Source organism: Sebastes fasciatus, chromosome 4 (genome assembly GCF_043250625.1).
Source record: "Sebastes fasciatus isolate fSebFas1 chromosome 4, fSebFas1.pri, whole genome shotgun sequence".
In the NCBI taxonomy this organism is placed as follows: Eukaryota; Metazoa; Chordata; class Actinopteri; order Perciformes; family Sebastidae; genus Sebastes; species Sebastes fasciatus.
In genome coordinates this window covers 37,635,511-37,655,450 of record NC_133798.1, presented here as the reverse complement: position 1 = coordinate 37,655,450, position 19,940 = coordinate 37,635,511, and the positions used below count along the sequence as shown (strand labels likewise).

Below are 19,940 nucleotides of genomic sequence, written 5' to 3'. Positions count from 1 at the left end.
GCTGGTGAGTCTCGCATACGAGGCGGTGTGCCGCAACCGGCTCTAGGTCGGCTTGGAAAGGCTCGGGGCGAAGGTGCTTCCCGGGGTCGTGGCCAAAGTTCTCCCTGCGCCCTCTCTCCCCGCTGGGGAGGGACGGGCTCCCGGTGCAACTGTCGACCAGAGCGGACTGTCCTCAGTGCGCCCCAGCCGCGTTGTGCCCCAGGCTCGTCCCACGTAAAAGGCGCATGGGGTCTGTGGCGATGTCTGCAACCCATCCGACCCGTCTTGAAACACGGACAAGGAGTCTAACGCACGCGCGAGTCAGAGGGTGCAAGCAAAACCCCGTGGCGCAATGAAAGTGAGGGTCGGCGCGGGGTCGGGCGCCCCACTGGCCCATCTCGCCCACACCGTCGGGGAGGTGGAGCGTGAGCGCGTGTGATAGGACCTGAAAGATGGTGACGAGAGGTTAATGTCACGCTGCCATAAAGTGGTATTAGTGCCGTTGTATCGGAGCCGTTTTACGAGTACAAGTACATGAGCACAGTATCGGACCCGATACCCGATACTGGTATTTTTGTAACCAGAACTGTCCTTTATCTCTTGATTTCATACTTAACCTTTATTTCATGAAATCTAAACTTTAAATTGAGCAATAAGGCTTCTTTTACTGCCTTCTGTTTATGACTTTGCTTTAATACAACTGGCTCATTCCTCATTTGCGTGACTCATTCCGTTCCTATTTGACTTTACACGTCCTGGATGTTGAATCATTTGCTTTTAGTGGAAATGTACGCCCTACAGAGGGATGGATTGGCTTTAAGTCTAGTCGTCATGCAAATCTCAAATCTCTTAGTCCCATATGTCGAGGACCCTACACCAAAGGAGCGTCCAGCCATGAAATCTCACTGTACATCACTGGAAAATACTGTCCTCTTTTTGTGGAGCAAAGACAAGACCAAACCAAAATAGCATCCTCGTTGCCACCCTGGGTCGAGTCTCTTTGTTCACGACACTCTGCTAAATCAGAGAGGATGATTTCACCTCAGCTCAGAACATTATGATCCAATGCATTTTGCTTGCATTTGAGTTTTAAATAGAATCCAAGTGAAGGGGGAAGAGACATGTGTTTGTATGTGTTTGGTGGTGAGCGGTAATCCTCACTGTCCCATCTGGCCAATGTGTCATACAGTAGTCTGAGTGTAAGGGGGAATCCTCCTTTAGGAGTCTTGCCCTCCTTCACCCCTCTTTGTCTTATGCTCATTCTACCACCCGAGAGACCAGAAATGAGCTTGATCTTTTAAGTTAAGCACACATTTGACCTCTTTCTTTAAACAAACTGGGTCATATGGGTGTCCAGTGTATACAGGTGTGACTCACATGGATGTCTGGTTAAGTAATATGTTTCTCTTTTGGGCATACTCACTTTAAAAATCACATCTACTGGACGGTGGCCTCAGTGAATGCAACATTTGCAAGTCTTTCTTTTGCGTGGTCATATATACGTTTCCGCATTATTTTGTATGTTACATGCTTCATGATAAACAACAGACACTTACATAACCCCTTCCAACATATGGCATGTAATCCAGCTTGTACTAGACAGCATCATAATGCATGCATCGCTGTGTTTTTTAAAAATGAGCTTGAACATGATGGTGCATGCAAACACTCACATACTGTACTGTAGTATGTCATGTAAAAGCTCTTAAAAGATGTGTTTTAAGGATTATTAATGAGATGGTGAAAATGCATACAACAAACTCGGCTCTTAATCCTGTAGGTCAAGAGAGACCAAGATAAAGCTCCTCATGATGAGCCTCTTTAAAAGTTTAGAATGAATGATTAAATGAACAGCGCAGTGGATCTGAACTAAGTTGGAAAAAGTTATTGTTACTCATTAAAGTAACAGTGTGTGGCATTTATCTATTAGCAGATGGAATATAATATTCATAACTATGTTTTCATTAGTGTATATAACCACCTGAAACAACAGACAAACAACAGAATCGTGTTTTCGTTAGCTTAGAATGAGCCCTTCATATCTACATAGGGAGCGGGTCCTCTTCACGGAGTCCAGAACGGACAAACCAAACTCTGGCTCTAGAGAGAGCCTTTCTCGTTGTTGCGTTACCTGAAGGCCACCGTAGTTCTTCGACACGGTTGTGAAACTGAGGTAACGTGAGCCGCAGAGTGCAAAACCGTGCTACCGCCAGCCGCCGTCTGACTTCCGTTGCTCCTAAAGTAGTGTTGTAACCACGGTTTTGCACTCGGCGGCTCACGTTATCGTAGTCTTGGAAAGGGAGGAGTGAGCGGAGGGGTACTCAGTAGGTTGCAATCTGCAACCAGACCACTAGATGCTGCCAAATCCTACGCACTGTATCTTTAAAAGACCTAACTTAGTTAAAAGTTCCTAAACGAGTAATTTAAGGGGTTTGCTCCTTTTCTTTACATCTATGATAGAAAACTGGACAGTTGATCAGATGAAAAAAGCTAATTTAATGTATCACCCTGGGCTCTGGGAGGATATAAGGGGCATTTTCCACGTTTTTTCCTGACATGTTATTAAAAAAAGATAAATCAAGAAATAATCTGCAGATGAAATGATAATGAAAAGTTAGTTGCAGCCCAACCCTCCTCTCCCTCGCCTTTCCTCTCTGCCTTCACTCTCACTTTAATCCCTCTATCCACCTCTGCTTCCTCTACCTTCATTTAGGTGTGCTGCTATATTTATAGATTACGTATATACACCGACAGATTGACGGTCTCGTCGGGATGTTTCACTGTTGCTTGGAGGCGTGGAAACATCCCGACAGCTGTTAATACATGCAGATTGACGACAAAAAGAAAAGCTGAGCACCTTGACATTTCTGTGGCTAGTAAACAGCTTGTTTCTTTTATTTTGTTGCAAATATTCTAGATATTATGATTGGTGGTCAAAGGTCAAAGGTCACTCTGACCTCACAAGACATGTTTTTAGCCATAACTCAAGAATTCATATGGTAATTATCACAATTTCACACAAATGTTTAATAGAATAAAGTGATGAAGTAATGACATTTCGGACAGACATGAATGTAAACCGCAACTTGACTGGTTGGTGTAGGCATACAACTGTATGGCGGTACTTCTGGTGTTATTTCTGGAGCAGTGAGTGATATCTGGTGATAACTGACTGTTTTCTCTCCCTACAGCTTCATCATGGTCCTGGTGTGTCTAATCTTCAGTGTCCTGTCCACTATAGAGCAATATGCAGAGATGGCCACCGGAACCCTCTTATGGATGGTGAGTACTCTCATTGTGCCGATATACCAAATATATAAAATAAATCTTTCACAACTTTCATACAAGTACACAAATCCAGAAGCATCTTTCATCATTCACTCTCGTGGATTGTACATTTAATCTTGCATCTGCTTTTTATTAACCATAGGTCTACGGAAATAATGAGCAACTAAATTAATAGGAGGTTCAGACAGGTGTCAATTAAGTACAGTTTGTACTTATGTGCTTATAGAGTTGTCTGTATAAATGTTAGTATGATAGAGACTATGTAATGGTGTTGCATGTAAATGAATGTTTTTAGTGTCTGTTTTTTTTGTGTACCTGCCCAGTGACTGCAGATGGAAATTGGTTAATAGCTAAATCTGGCATAAATCCTAATGATAATTATTATTGTTGTTTGTGCATGGTCATTTGTTTTAATAAAGACTAATAATCCGTGATTGGACCATTACACACCGTAAGGCCTTTAAAGGTCCCATATTGTAAAAAGTGAGATTTTCATGTCTTTTATATTCTGAAGCAGGTTTAAGTGATATATGAATACTGTGAAAGTATCAAAGGATGGATTTCTGTCCATTTGTGATGTCACAAATCTACAATATTTAGACCATTTGTTATAAACGTAAACATACTAAATGTGTCCCAGTTTACTTCCTGTTGCAGTGTATGTTAATAACATCAGCTGACAGGAAGTAAACATGGACCCAAGCTGTTTCCTAGCAACGCAATTCCGTTGCCATTCCGTTGAAATGCACTAAAACGGAGCGTTTCAGACAGAGGGTGAATACAGGTATATTCAGACACAGTATGAGGAAAATAATGTGTTTTTTGAACATTAAAGCATTTAAACAAGTAGAAACCCAAAATACAAGCATAAACCTGAAAATGAGCTGATATGTCCCCTTTAAAAACACATCCATGATGAAATTAATTGATTAACCAATTAGTTGATCGGAGGAAATTTTAATTTTGAGCGTTAGTTATCAAGCAAAAAATCAAAACACGTTCACTGGTTTCAGCTTCTCAGATGTGTGAGGATTTGCTTCCTTTTTTTCTGTTTCATTTCCCTGTTTTATTTCATTTTGGACTGTTGGGCGAGGGGGACAAAGCATTTTTAAGATGTCACTTTGGGCTCTGAGTACCTCTTAATTTTCCCATTTTCTCAAATAAGCAATTATTAAATAGATTGTTATTATTATTTTTTTATATTGCAAGACAAAAGCCAAAACACTAACCGAACAACAAGAGGAAGACAATGAATACAGGCCAGTTAACAAACAGAAATTACATACTAAATTAGAAATACATACAGAAAACCATCAGGGAATGAGAGAACAAGGATCTTTTTAGTTGTCGTGTGTTGATTTGATATTGGTGTGTGTAATAATTAAAAAATAAATAAGGAAAAATAATAAATAAATATGGTGATAACAATGATAAAATAATAATGATAATTAAATTAAAAATGTACATGAATCCTACCTTTACCACCACCAACGCTATTATTATTAAATAGATTAAATGGATAACTAAAGTAATCATTGCATCCCACACAATGGCATCTGTTGATGAATGTTTTATCACTACTATAATGACAGAATGGATTTAGTGATGCTTTCTTGACATTAAGTCTTCAGCTTTCTTGTGCAACAAGTTTTTTTTATTCTTATTAATGAAATGAATATAGATTTTCTTTTAAGAGAGAGAGAACAGAAGACAGATAGCCTGAAGCTCTTATAGCTGCCCTGTAGTTTCCTCCTCTGTCCACATGATGGAGACAGAAGATCTTGTCTGGGAGAGATTCTACCCGCCATCTTACACCTCAGCACAAAGATATTACAAAGCTCAACAAGACTAATCACTTTCAGTTATTGCAAATAACATCACACAACAGCTGCCAGCTTGTGTTGCATTCATCCGAAGCCCTTTACAGTAACGTGTACATCTTATACATTATTAGCATGGGAATGGTCAGGAGCCACTGTTTAACCTATTGTGAGGACACTATAGTTATGCAGAGGCTCCACACAGACTGTACTCGCTGATACTTGCTGGTAAATTGACTTTTTTTTGTGACTTATTAGGCTATTAAGGCTGCTAAGTGATGCAATAAATCCAGGGCTTACAACAGGTAGAGAAAATGATGGCTGCTGTTTGGAAACTCTACAAAGAGCTTGCATCATCTGTCTCTTGCCAGCACACTGTGAATATAAATACACATGTAGCTACTGCGTACTCACGCACAGTTTACACAAAGGCTGCACACACAAAAACACACATGTACCACCTCCCTGAGTCCGGGGGCAAACAGAGGACAGAGTGGACACTGTGTTCCCTAAACTTTTGGCCAGTGCCCTTTGAAGACCTACTATCACGGTTATTCATTTATTTTTTTACCCAAGAAGAGCCAAATATCACTCTCTCTCCTCCCTCCACCTATTCTCTGTTGCTTTATTACTCCAGAGACCAGCAGCAATCCGGCCCGTAGAGATCTACCAGCAGCAATCCGGCCCGTAAAGATCGAGTTTGAAAAGATTCTGCACACAAAATTACTGTTAATCTTTTCTCTTGATGGTCGAACCCTGTTTATTTGTACACCTGCCTGTGTGTGTATTTATAATGCATGGTTTTGGTTCAATATTAATTGTGAGATAAGATAATACCTTATCTTCTACGTGTGTGTGTGTGTGTGGGGGGGGGGGGTTTAAAGGGGGTGGAGCCCTGTATAAATGGTGTCACGGTGGCGTATAGTGGTGGTAGTAGCTATACTTAGAAAGTTCAGGGTTAGCTGACATCTGTGAATCACAGGCTGCTTGTTTTGGATGGCAGAGGGGACATTAGTCCTTGAGGATATTTGGCCTTCAGGGCAGCTGCCAAAGTAAAGCTGGACAGGCTGAGCAGGAGGCACAGAAGCATTCATACACGCACACACACACGCACGCACACACACACGCATCACGTCACATGGATCTCTTTTTCCTCTCTTCTGCCCAGGTCTTCATTGCTTCCTTATTTTAAAATTTGAATACATATTACACAACTACTCTTGTGCCATCACTATATACGTGTAGATGCACATCCATGCAGCGAGCTAAACACACTCCCAATAAAGGTTGAAGGCAGCGTATTGCCTTTGAATTTTTTACCGGAAGCAAATTTGATTTCAAATCAAGACCAATGTTTTTTTGTGAAAATGAGATGAGTATAGACTAGATGTCCAAGAAGTTACCCCACATTGTGCTTCAGGTCAGGAGGAAACCGTGTAGCACCAGCAAAAGATCACCATTAAATCCACATAGAAAGCACAATACAGTAATTAATCTAGTTAATCTAATTAATCATAAATCATCATAAAAGTAAAATACACTTACTTACATGGGCATAACAGCCACAAGTGTCTTGGAATGAACTAAACTGGTTGGTGAGTGTAGATTACTGAGATGACAGAATTTTACAAATTAGAAGAAACAAATAAAAAAATAAAAAAATGTTTTCTAATATTTTTAAAGGTTCTCAATTTGATATTCAGACCATTAAAGGACCAATACGTAATATATTTACTGTATTAAATCATAAAACGACCATGATGTGTCATTGTAGATTAAGGAAAACATGCTGAATTGCTGAAGTGTTGTTGGCTTCTCCGACAACAACGCTTCAGCCGGTTTGTTCTCCTTTTGAACAGAACGTCTGTTTTTGTTTTGGCCGGTGTGATTGCGCCCGCTGCCCGTTTCCACACCCAGTTGCCACATACGAAACAAATCGGCATGCAATCACAGCCTTCTTCTGCAGCCATGGAAGCAAGCAAATAAACTGCTTCAACATGACATTAGATTTTACCCATCTCTCTGTGGTCCGTGTGCAGCTGGGTTATCAAGGTAGTGAGTGTTTTTAAGACACAGGCGGTGAAGTGATTCCGACTACTGCTGCTGGCCATTGGCTAAAGTCGTGATGCCAACACACGCTAACTGCTGTCAGTCACACCGGAGGAGCTGATGGGCCACCAATTTGAATTTGGACTTCATTATCCATTAGCTTCCAGTATTACATATTGCTAAAGTAATGTCGTTGAAGTTACTCTCCCTCTGTATGTGTTGTAATTCTAGCTTCTCTGTGCTTTATTTACGTAGCCGGGCTGGACGTGCATGCATGGTAGTGCATGTGAGCAGCTAATAGCCGCCTCTTCGCACTGAGCTCATACTGTGGCTACCACCGTCCGGACCCTAGGCGTTGTCGCGGATGTGTAGCACCCACCCTCCGGTAGCCCCCCCACGTAAACACTGTTAGCTCTGTCATCACTGCTGCCGTTGTTTGCACCGATCGTGCCGTTAGCCGGCTCAGCCGTCAGTCATGTTGAGAGCCGTGTGGAGGCAATCCCTCTGCTTTGAATTAAGAATAGTGAACCTTTAATTCTGAGATATTAAATAACTCACCTCTGACAAAGCGTGTAGGATAAATAGGATTGACATTATAATCTGGAATCCAACATTAATAACAAGGGTATTACTTTGTATTATGTGCCATCCATAAGTTGCAGAAGCTTTGTAAAGGTGAATCTAGATGTAATGAGTGACGTTGTGTGTGCATGCGTGCACCTCCCTCGGACACACAGATGAAGCAATCTAATCACATTTTCATCTGATACCGTAATTCCCGAGCAGCTCTTTGAATGAGCTTCATCCTCGTCTGGCTTGACGAGATTATCGCTGCGCTAACCGGCGGCTGTTTTCAGTAAACACGAGGTTGCCAGTTTCTGATACACATACTCCCCAACATCTGGGTGACCCATTTTATGGAATTAATATGACTAATCCCTTCAAATTCCCGAAATTCATGCGTTCCTTTGACTTTCAAATGTTACCCATATGTCATAATTACTGAACTCGATGAATCGGGATTCTGTGGCCATTTTGTGCTGCCGTCGGTGGGATGTTCTGGTCTCACTGAGCGGCAGTTTTATTAGTTTTTAAGTTTTATTTTCTAGAAAACATGATAGCATCCACAATGATATTAATCCCCAATCATACAGTAAGCTAACACCAGAAGATATGTACAGTATATAGGACGCAGCTGTAAAAAAGTTCCCACTTTGTTTTTGAGCTCATCTGTTAGCAAAATGAACACCTCTCAGTCAGAACTGATTATACAGTGTATTATAGACACAGCAACACAGTCTGTTACTTTCCTACACAAACAATAAGGCTACGGCTGGCTGGTCAAGTTCAACTGGAATGGATGTTATAGGTATCTCGGTCCCAGACCTCTGAATGCCGGCCCACATCTCCGATTTGTTCAGCGATTCAAATCTGAATGAATAAAGTGAAACCAAAATGGTAATTCAGCCTGATTATTAGGCTATGTTATAGAGATTTACTGAACCATTTCTGCCTCTTTATCTTCTCTCTCTCTTTGTCTTTAACTCTGTGACAGAAAATGAGCAATTCATGGAGATGATTAAGGGGTTGTAGAAATCCCAGGCCGGACGACTGGAGCGCGACGCTGTAAACATGGTTAATTAATGAAAATAGGCAAACTGGAAATTTAGAAAGCAGCAAAAGAGATCTGTCCATCTGTGTGACCCATCACTATGATAACTTTGACGGAGGCCTTAGGTTGGTTATTTAAAAAACAAGTTGTTTTTCACGGCACTGTTGCAAAAGCATCTCTAAATATAAGGGCTGTCAAAGTTAACATGATAGTAGCGCGTTAACGCAAATTAGTTTTAACGCCACTAATTTCTTTAATGCAACTTGTGATTTTTAGGTTGTAGCGGGTTCAGTTTTAAAGCTAGAGTGAAGATACTGGCATCATATGAAACTAGAAAACCTAATGAATCCATTAGTACCAATATTGTCTCCAAACTTGCGCTAAAGTTTGGCAAAGAAAAACTGTCATGGCCATTTTCAAAGCGGTTCTGTGACCTCTGACCTCAAGATATGTGAATGAAAATGGGTTCTATGGGTACCCACGAGTCTCCCCTTTACGGACATGCCCACTTTATGATAATCACATGCAGTTTGGGGCAAGTCATAGTCAAGTCGGCACACTGACACACCACGGATGTATAAAGAGAACAGGATACAGCGTTGGAGGCGAGGCCCCGTTCATTCCTATGAAGCCTAAATGGCTCGACTTCCGTCTTGAAAAGTACCCGCATCTTTGGCACATGGAACATGCGCAGTAACGTCCGCTCGGTCACATGACTCGGTCACGGGGTTCCAACGTCACGCCGTCGTCACGGCTTGGCGCTCCAGCCTCGGTCTGGGTCTCATTCACATGAACGGAGGAAGGGAAATAACTCTGGATTCGGCTGTTAGTGAGTTTTACAACTTTAAAAACTTATTTTTTTAAATAAGGGCTATTATAGAGTTCATACTGGGGAGTTGATTCACCTAAAAAAAAATGATCCGCTGAGTTAGATGTCTCTTTCCCAATGTAAGTCTATGGGGAAAAGTCTTTTTGGGCCCAATGGCACGGGCACGGAAGTTGCAGTACCGCCGTTTGGCACAAAAGTTGGGATTGACGACCGCCACTCTTCCTGGGGGCTTGTGACACGATGTTGCCTGATTTGAGCATATTTTCATGCTAAATGCAGTACCTGTGAGGGTTTCTGGACAATATCTGTCATTGTTCTGTGTTGTTTATTGATTTCCAATAATAAATATATATATTTTCATAAAGCAAGCATATTAGTCCACTCCCATGTTGATAATATATTTCAATCGCTTGACAGCCCTACTAAACGTACACATCAGTCTATTTTCTCTTTGTGCTGACACTTTTGCCAGCCAAAACAGTGCCTGTCTTTGATTGACAGGTCATTGTTTTTGGGGCTCTTTGGTGCTGTGTTATTGCAGCAGGGCTCGTGGTATTAAGTTTCATACAAGGGGCGGTCAGGGAGCAGCCAGTTCAAGCAATCAGCAGGATGACCACCCACATGGCCTTATAGGTCTTAACAGACAGTATGGTGGCTAAATATTATGCATGCACGGTGGCCGGGAACACGATCTCTGTCAGACAGGCTTAATTAAGTCACACAGGCTCACACATCATGTATGCACATAATAGGAAAACAAATGCACATATTGGAACACAATTTAAAATCACTGACCTTAACTGATATGCAGGTGCATGAGATTATAAGACCTCGTTTTTCATAATAAGTATAGTTAACTGTCTTATTCTGCATAAAGGTTTACATTTATGACAAGATCTCAACACCCATGTTGATTATTTGGCCTTCTTATCATGTTCATGCTGTGGCTTCAATCACTTAGCCATTGACCCTGTCTCAATATGAGCTGTCATCAGCCACGTTATCAACCTCCATCTTTCCTCCTGCGTGGGTTGGGTGGTCTTAGTACTACTAGACCACCTCAGTGTCTGTCTCTGTCTCACACACCTGTCATTACCCATTCATATCGTATCCTAAATCTTGGTGATTGATTATAATGGCTTGATTAATGCTTTTAGATTAGGCCTTAATGCATGGCACATTGTTATCAATGCTTTTAGAAATGAGACCTTATCTAACTTCCACATCGTCCTGTATGTGCTTCACAGTTATTGTTGCCGCTGTACCAAATGGATCAATGTAACCCTTTGCTCTGTGTTTGCATTGTGCTCCGCAGGAGATTGTGCTGGTGCTGTTCTTTGGCACAGAGTACGCGGTCCGGCTGTGGTCGGCAGGCTGTCGCAGCAAATATGCAGGCATCAAAGGACGCCTCCGCTTTATCAGGAAGCCCATATCAATCATAGGTGCACCTGGCATTTTCCTTTGCTCCCATTTAATACAACAGATGTTCATGTATTGTTCTTGTAGATCAACAACTTAGATCATACATGAGATGTAAGACTTTACTTTAGTACAATGTTTCCTTGAAACTGAAATGATTGCAACCCTGATTTGATTATCTTTCTTGTTTCTTTTTTTGAACTCTCTGTCTTGATCTCTCTCACAGATTTGATAGTGGTCATTGCCTCAATCATTGTGCTTGGTGTGGGGTCCAATGGCCAAGTGTTTGCCACGTCCGCCATCAGGTAGAGTTTATTATTTACTCATTCATGTAGCTGGAAGAGGGATCAGAAGATAATGAGGTGTTGTCGTGTGTTGCAGAGGCATCCGTTTCCTCCAAATACTGCGCATGCTGCATGTGGATCGACAGGGAGGAACATGGAGGCTCCTGGGATCTGTAGTCTTTATTCATCGACAGGTAGGTTGAAAGTATTCAGGTTAATGCTGAAACTATTTGTTTGTTTTTTAGCATTATGTTTTTAGTGATTTAGAAGAACAAAAAAAGGCATTACTCCCGTTGCATCACTTAGCTGCAGTTTCTTCAACAGGGTGAGTGCACAGATCAGACTCCGCCTTCCTGGTCCTGCTGTAATTTACTGCTTAATACAGGAAATCCATTGTGCACTGTCAGAAATACACATAGGTGCACATATAAGCCACAGCAGACCTGGCTTTATAAGGAGAAGAAGAGAGATTGTCTTTTATTTTTTTTTCTATTGTATCCTGATACACTGGTTTTAGTATTTTAATAGGCTGATAGACAATGGAGTCACAGGATGTAATGTTCTTTTCTTAATCCCCGAAGTAGACCATGTTCTTTGGTTATAGTGAAACCTGACATTCATGTCTCTTTGATGCATGAGAAGATCAGGACTGATCAGTGAGATTGCATGCTAATGTCAAGAAAATAAATGTAAGATGAGTCCGAGCTGAGCCTAACGGGATTTGTTGCTGTGTCCCTGTTGTCAGATCACCACTTCATCAAATGATGAATACATCGCCTTTTGCAGTGTCAACAGGTTGGTGGAGAGGAACAGATGAAGCACGCTAGGATGTGTGCTCAGAATAGAATTGAGGATAAAAAGACTGATGGTTACACATTGTAAGCTCACTAACAAGGCCTAACTTTATGTGCTCAACCAAGTGATGAGCCTTTTCAACGCTATGGGGCTGACCCAGTAAAAGACTAATACTCGGCCCATTGCGTATCCTTTACAGTATAGGGTTGGTAATCTTGAGAAACTGTACACTAGGTTTTTAGGCCCGTGTTGCCAACTCTTTTCTAGCTACAAAAGTTCCCAAATCTAGCGAGAAGTCGCCAAGTCGGCAACACTGACAGCCCGTCCCTTCAGGCCTCCCTCCAAGGCCGCTCCCCCAAAATGATCATAATGAACGTAAATAACGAACATGGCTATTGTTAGTACTCACAGCTGTGACTCCCAGGCAGGTAGGTAGACAGGCAGGTAGCCCATCCAATCATTTCATCCATTAACACTCATGTGCACTGCCACCAACCGGGCTCTCTAACACGTAGAACAGTTTCATAGCCTCGTCTTAGACCGACTTGATGTGTTTTTCAGGAGCTGATCACCACGCTGTACATCGGCTTCCTGGGCCTGATCTTCTCCTCCTATTTCGTCTACTTGGCGGAGAAGGATGCTGTGGATGAGGAGGGCAAGACGGGCTTCTCCAGCTATGCCGATGCCCTGTGGTGGGGCGTGGTAAGACAGCTTAACTAGAAAATAGAAATGCATTGTATTGAAGTCCTTCACTGATGTTTTTGTACTCTCTGCATATTTGTATTTTTTCTAAATTTTGTTTTTTTGCAATGCATATATTACTTGGATCCTTGAAATGCTACTTGAATTTCCCAACATAGCGTACATACTTGAAAAAAGATTCTTCTCTCTAAAGAGCTGTAACAAAAGAAAAATCTGCACAATGCACTCTCAAGTGGAGTCTTCACTGGAAAAATGATTGAGACGGCTGGCCACCCTAGTTACACCAATTATTAACCTCCTTGTGTTTCTATATTCCTCATTGGGTCTTCGTGCAGCATGGCATGCATTGTGTTGTGTGCATTGTGTCGCAGGTGTGTTGATGTTTTTCCTGCGTATAGAGCTGGTTTTGCTGATTTCCCTCTGTTACGGAGGCTCAGGTTTCCAGAGCAGTTAATTAAACATTTGAATTGAAAGCGCAGAGTAATGAGAAACCTATGGCAGCCTTGTGCAGGGGATCAGCGTGCCACAAAGAGACGGTAATAAACCATTCACCTCTGGGCTCTTTGGCTCAAAGAACTTTTAGAGCACCAATATAAAGTGTCAGTTCCCTTAATTAAAACTTTAATTGTGGGATTACTACCTTTTTATGTAACGAGGGTTAGAGGGGTCACAGTGCTCCTCGCTGCTCTATGGAAAGCTGAAGAAAAGCTCTTAGTTGTGTTGCTCTGTTTCACAATCTCCAGAAAAAGAATCATGTTGAGGGGATTTGCATCTTTTTGTTTTTCTGAGACTGTAAACTTGAGAGTCATGATATGCTATTACAATAGGTTTGGTCAGGTTTCTGAGCGCGTGTGTGTGTGTGTGTGTGCGCTTAATGAAAGGAGATTGCGCTGATTGGAGAATGCTAAGCTCCCCCGGTGTCCTTCTCTTGGCATGATTTCCACATTCGGATGTGCAGGTGCAGGGCACAGCTGGAGGACAAGCCGATGCCATGATTCATATCCCCTTCTCTCTCACCCTCCCTTACCTTCCCTGTGCCTCTCTTCTTCTTTTGCCAAGTGCTGATGGTTAGGTAATGGCTGTTTGGTTTTAACAGCCTTTCTAACTTCAACCAGGACATTGCTGCATAAAAAGAGACCTGATCTTTGTCTTAAATATAACTTTAACTTAGACTTACTACAGACACTTAAATTTACAAGTTGCATAAAGATTCCCTATGAGTGACTAGACTTAGATAGCCTGTTGCGCAATGCATTATGGGTGAAATAAGACACCTCACAGAAGAGAAAAATTGGCGGATGCAACACCACGCCAAGTATGGGAGGAAATAACAGGAAAGGTAAACAGCATAAATCCATCAGTCGTTAAAAGTGTTAAAGATGTTCAGAAACAATACGAGAATATGGTACAAGAATCCCCAAAAAGTTATGGATAAACAGTTGAAAACAGATTGTTGCCATAGCAACAAAACTCTCACTTCAGGCTTAGCCAAGGGGAGAGGTGGCTAACATTAAGTCAGTCTTAATATTTATGCAGCAGACAGGCTTAGTTAGACTAGTCTAACCTGACCATGTGAATACAGTGTGAAAGAGAGCAGCTAAACAGGCCGTTTTGTAGTTGTGGTGCTTATGTGCAATTTGAATTGGGTGTAATCACACATACCGTACATATGCTTGCCGTTCAGCATTCATATAAACATGCATATATGCATTACAGACATGCACAAACACACACGTATTCTAAGACCCGGTCTGTGACCTTTGTGTCGACATGAGGAGGTTTTTGCCACACACCCTACGTTCTGAATAAGAGGGGTGTTTTTGAGTAGACCATTCCACTCTGATGGTCAGGAGGACATTGTTTAGTCATCGGATTTGTGGATGAGGGATTAAATCCCCCCCCCCAACATACACCCACCCACCCTTCCCGCCCTTGCTCCTTCTTTTTTACTCCCAAAGCCCTTTTAAGTATCTCACCTTACATCAGCCGCTTTGTGTTCGCGCACAACGCCGGCTCACGCGGCGATACTCCATAGACACCCACGGTAAGCCAAGTGTGTTCTGAATGTGTCAGAATTGGCTCGGCTTTCAGAGTGGGTGTACATGCAAATGCGAGAGGTATTTGTTTTCCCCCTCACCCCGGCAAAATTCCTACACTCACTGAGGATTAGTGGTTGGGAATCTTATTCCCTTTGAGGAGCGAGAGCCTCAAATGCCCCGGCCATCGCTGACAGTTGTGGAGCAAGGCCAGAACGGCTGATGAACTTTCTCTTTATTGTCTAACTCCTGTTATAGACTGCTGGGAGAGCTTCTGCGTTGACTGACGTTTTCATTTTGTCAGCGGTGCGTTAAATGAGAGGGAATTTTGATATCTCTCTTAATGTAAAACTAGAAGTTTTAACATCACATCAGCCCCAAATGTCTTGACCTTTTTTTACATCAGTGAAGGGCCATGCACATTACAGGATTTACACTACAATACGCTACAATCTGCTAATGATCATCTTAATAGGGGAACTTCATCCACTCTCTGTCTTTAGGTGACTGTCACCACAATCGGCTACGGAGACAAAATTCCTCAAACGTGGGTAGGCAAGGCCATCGCCTCCTGCTTCAGCGTCTTCGCCATCTCCTTCTTCGCTCTGCCTGCTGTAAATATCATTTTAATCTGAATCACATAAAATTCATGAGCAGTAAGGAAAGAGTTTATTTTAGATTTATTACACTTATTTAGTTTAATTTAGTTACAATTTTATTACAACTTCATTGAATCCTGTTTTTGATTTTTAGTTTAGGCATTGCTCTCTGCAATAAAGCACAAGTGTAATGATAAAAAAGAAAATATAATTTATTTTTGTGAGATTTGGCATGTGCATTCCTAACCTCTACACTAAACGTTACAACTTTAATATGATATATTTTCTTGCATCCTAATTCTTTTCCAATCAGGGTATCCTGGGCTCAGGGTTTGCCTTGAAAGTCCAACAGAAGCAGAGACAGAAGCACTTCAACAGACAGATCCCTGCTGCAGCCTGCCTCATCCAGGTACATTTTTAGTATCCCAGCTTTACAAAATGTAGTGTAGTAATCCACGAGGTATACATTAAAAACCAGCTCAGACACAGTCCACCAATGATTTAACAGGAGACACATGTCCCTTGTACCACAGTTTGTATTCTCAATCTTCTCAATCTGATCATCTGTAAACATCGGAAACTGAAAAGACTAAAAAAGTAACTCTATTTGTTGTCTGCTAATTCCTACTGAGCTGGAAAAGGTGATCTGTATCCCACTTGCCAAGAGTGAAATGGTAGACAAACAAGCAGCTATGTTGTGCCAAACGCTAACCACTACAAGGATTTCAATTACCCTGAAGACACTGAGACACAACCACAGAGGGTTTAGACACATGTGACACAAAGACACCTGAATGTCTGCAGGACAACTGACTAAATACTGCAGAAATGTTTTGCACTTTTCATGGGTGAGAGCAATTTAAAGTGCGTTACTGACGAGCTAATAATAAGACCACACAAATGTAGTTATCGTGAAACAATTGGAGACTAATGCACAGGATGAAAGACAATATAATTTAGAGGAATTTGTGTGAAACTTAACAAATAAACAGTAGCAACAGAAATATCACTTAAACCATCAATATTCTTTAAAAGCAATTTACACACATCACTGAATTTGTGGTTGCATCACTGGCTCAGTCCTATGGTTGCTTCTAAATGTTTATTCGGGCAGTAGAAGAAAATAGGACAACTATTAGAGGTTTTGTGGATCAACGCATTGACTAACACTAATTCTGTGCTTTAAACTGTCTTCCTCAGACACTTTGGAGGTGCTACGCAGCAGAGAAACCAAACGGCTGTGCTGTCACATGGAAAATGTATGTTCTAACTCCGGAGGTCGTCACCACAGTGGAACCTGACAACTTCGTCCCTCACGTCAGGATACTGAACATATCGGTAATTATCTCACTTCAAGAGTAAAGTGGTATTGTGTGGCTCATGATTTACTTTCCTTTGAAACCACCACTCTATATCCTTAAAATATAAAGTGCATGAATAAATGCATCAACCAATCACATTGTGTGGAACGAGTTGAGCGGTGCTTAAACAACACGGACGCTCCGTAGTCCGATCCAGGACGGCAAACTACTCCTTTCAACTTTTACAAAGGCAGGGCAGACCAGATCCACTCCTTCTGTTCTTACCTTTCACAATAAAAGCCTTAGACATATAATACTCGCAGGCTAGTATTTCGCTTTTTCGTGTCGTTTATCCGTCTTGCCCCCCCCCCGAGTGTGTAAAGGCCTCTACGCACCAACCTTGTGACATCTTGGCTTTGAATTCAACTACGGACATTTTCTCACATCTTTTTCTCTTCCACTGATTATTGTGTCTCTTTACTTTGGTGTATCAAATAACGGTGAAACAAAAACAGAGAAAATAACAGCACCCAGTCTTTAAACATGGGTCATATAACCATTTATTTCCTCATTTTCTGGTTGTAGATGTCGCATTTTGAAGTGGAAATACACACATTTGGTATTTCTCATACGAGAAAAACATTTTCTTTTTATATTTTAAATAATCTTTTGAACTTGTGGTGTAGAAAATCAAGAGTCTACAGAGAAGCGTTGTCATATAAAGCTGTCAGACTGTGATACTGCGGGTGCGTATTTGCATACGTCTGGCCCACATCGCATTGTCTCCTTGTGCAGTTCACCTTTCACAACATTATTAGCTATGTTGTGCCGAGGCCATACGGCATAAAAGGGCAAGTTAAGTTCCCACAAACGTACACACACGCGGAAGGACTCACAACACACAAATACACGTACACACAGAAGCACCCCCCTCTCAAGGCCTGACTCCACCGGGATGACTCGAGGCCTTTGTCTCCGCCGGACAAAGACTCAGTCAGTTGAGATGATGTCACCGCCGCCTTTCTCATGGGAGTAAACCTTTGTCTAGTAGAACAACAACAAAAAAATCTTTGTGTAGCATTGAACCCACATGTATTGGGGAGAATGAAGGCTGCTTCCGCTCTTTTCTGTTTCAGCATGTGACTTTCTCCTCTCTCTCTCCCCCTTTCTCTGTCTTTCAAGATTCCTCTCCTGTTTCTTCTCTGACTTTATTTCACTTCCTTTTTCTTCCTGTCTCTTTCTGCATATTCTCCTCTGCTCCTCTCTGAATTTCTTTCTCATTCTCGTTCCCAATGTTTTTCCTCCCTCTCCTCTTTATATCTAACTCCACCAGTCTTCAGTTTTCTGTATCTTTCTCTCTCTTAAACTCAGCGTTTGTTACAGTTTCTTCACTCCCTTCCATCTTTTTCTCTCTCTTTTTTCCCCCTTCTCTTTCAGTCTTATGACACCCACCACCACCACCACCACCATCACCTCCCTCTCTCACTCTCTCCGCTAATGAGTCATTCAAACCTCGGGTATTTGGATTGAATTGCTGGCCACTTGGTCAATGCCAAAGTCTGATCCACTGAGTCCAAATAATGGAGTTTCCATAAAGGCCACGTCCATGACGTTGGCGTGGGTCAGTGGGTCTAATGATTGGCCTGGAGACACTATTTACTGTAGCCCCTCAGAAACTCACTGACTCACACATCACATGGCCATGATCTCAAAGACACTGAGATTAAACATGTACCGCTGATGTCACCAGCGTGCGAGCACCACATTTGGTAAGGTGATGATGCATAACAACAATGTGAACTATACAGGTATAAGAAAATAATGTGTTTTGGTATTTCAATGCTTTTGGCATTAGCATGGCTACTTCAGAGACTAGACACTTTGAACAAATAATAACCAGCTCTAGTGTTACAATCTTGATGTGCATGTTTTTTATTGTAATTCCTACTCATGACATACGGCACTGAAAGCGAGCCGGTGTTGATAGAACGTCTGCTTCGTCTCCAGTCTATATTAAAATGATTTACTGATTGATCATACCTCTATAATACTATTGGCTGAAACTTCAGTTTGAGCTGTTTCGTTTATGAGATGAACGAGGCGATCCAAATCTAATAAAATCTTTCTTGCCACAACAGTCCCGTATACTGACATTCCTGTCTGCACAGATAATACACAGAAACAACAGAACAAAACATTACAGGCAACCAATCGGTTTCTCTTTATGAAACATTTGCTCCCGGCATGATTTGAGGCCTTGTAGGTGACAACCCACCCCTCCACCAATCGCCACATTATTGTAGTAGAGGGGGTTTGAATGCACCCTGTGACCCCGAGAGCTTTTTTGTTAGTCTCCCAAAATAGTTTTTCCTCTGAGGCATAATAATAAAGAGTGATTCTAAGACCTCTTTGGATTTGCTTCTCTGGAAAGAGGGACCCCGCCTGGATTAGTGAAACTGTTCTGGATCCACAGCTGTGAGAGAAGCTTCTGGTGGATGGGCTCAGTAAGTACTACAGGGCCACCAGCATGTTACCTAGGGGTGGGGGAAAATAAATCAACACAGCATAGTATCGCAGTATTTTGTGTGACAGTATTGCATCGAAACACGGACGTCAAGTATCGATCTTTTATTATATAAACTATTAACCTCTTAACAATCCGCCGGCTTTCAGAGGTTGTGGCGGCTCAGTCTTAAAGCTAGAGTGAAGATACCATTAAGATGTCGTGTTAGCTTGTCGTGAGGAACGCTAAATAATGCTTCAAAGTACCGCTAAGTGAGGAAAAAGGTAATGGCCATTTTCAAAAGGGTCCCTTTGACCTCTGACCTCAAGATATGTGAATGAAAACTGAGATGAACGGAGTGAAAACTATATCTTATTAGATAAAACAGATGTTGACAAACTGCAGAATTTGTAGTTGAAAAAAGGTAATAAATCGCAATGTTACCTTATCGCTATACTCAGCTTATCGTGAAATGTTTAAATTCGCAATAAGATCGTATCCTGACTTTAAGTATCGTGATAATATCGTATTCTCAGCCCTAATGTTACTACACCAACTGCAAGACTATACAGTAGGTGTCAGATGCATTGCCAGTCGAATGGCAGGCGAAGGACTGATCTCTGGCTACACAAACTGGGTATTGGGATGTTGAATGTCACCTGTCTAGTCTAGTAAAGGTAGATATAGATATAGCTTAACTAATGTTCAGATGGAAAGCGTGACG

General features: G+C 41.7%; 1 protein-coding gene across 3 annotated transcripts in view; it reads left to right on the top strand.

The window, feature by feature from the left end:
• The window catches only part of kcnq1.2 (potassium voltage-gated channel, KQT-like subfamily, member 1.2), a 219,175-nt gene that overhangs the window by 17,670 nt on the left and 181,565 nt on the right, over positions 1-19,940 (top strand). For all 3 annotated transcript variants that reach the window (XM_074634214.1, XM_074634212.1, XM_074634213.1), the window contains exons 3-10: positions 3,171-3,261; positions 10,893-11,019; positions 11,223-11,301; positions 11,378-11,474; positions 12,637-12,777; positions 15,317-15,427; positions 15,726-15,821; positions 16,613-16,750. In XM_074634214.1, the coding sequence (XP_074490315.1) occupies positions 3,171-3,261; positions 10,893-11,019; positions 11,223-11,301; positions 11,378-11,474; positions 12,637-12,777; positions 15,317-15,427; positions 15,726-15,821; positions 16,613-16,750 (880 nt within the window). The remainder of the gene's footprint in view (positions 1-3,170; positions 3,262-10,892; positions 11,020-11,222; positions 11,302-11,377; positions 11,475-12,636; positions 12,778-15,316; positions 15,428-15,725; positions 15,822-16,612; positions 16,751-19,940) is intronic.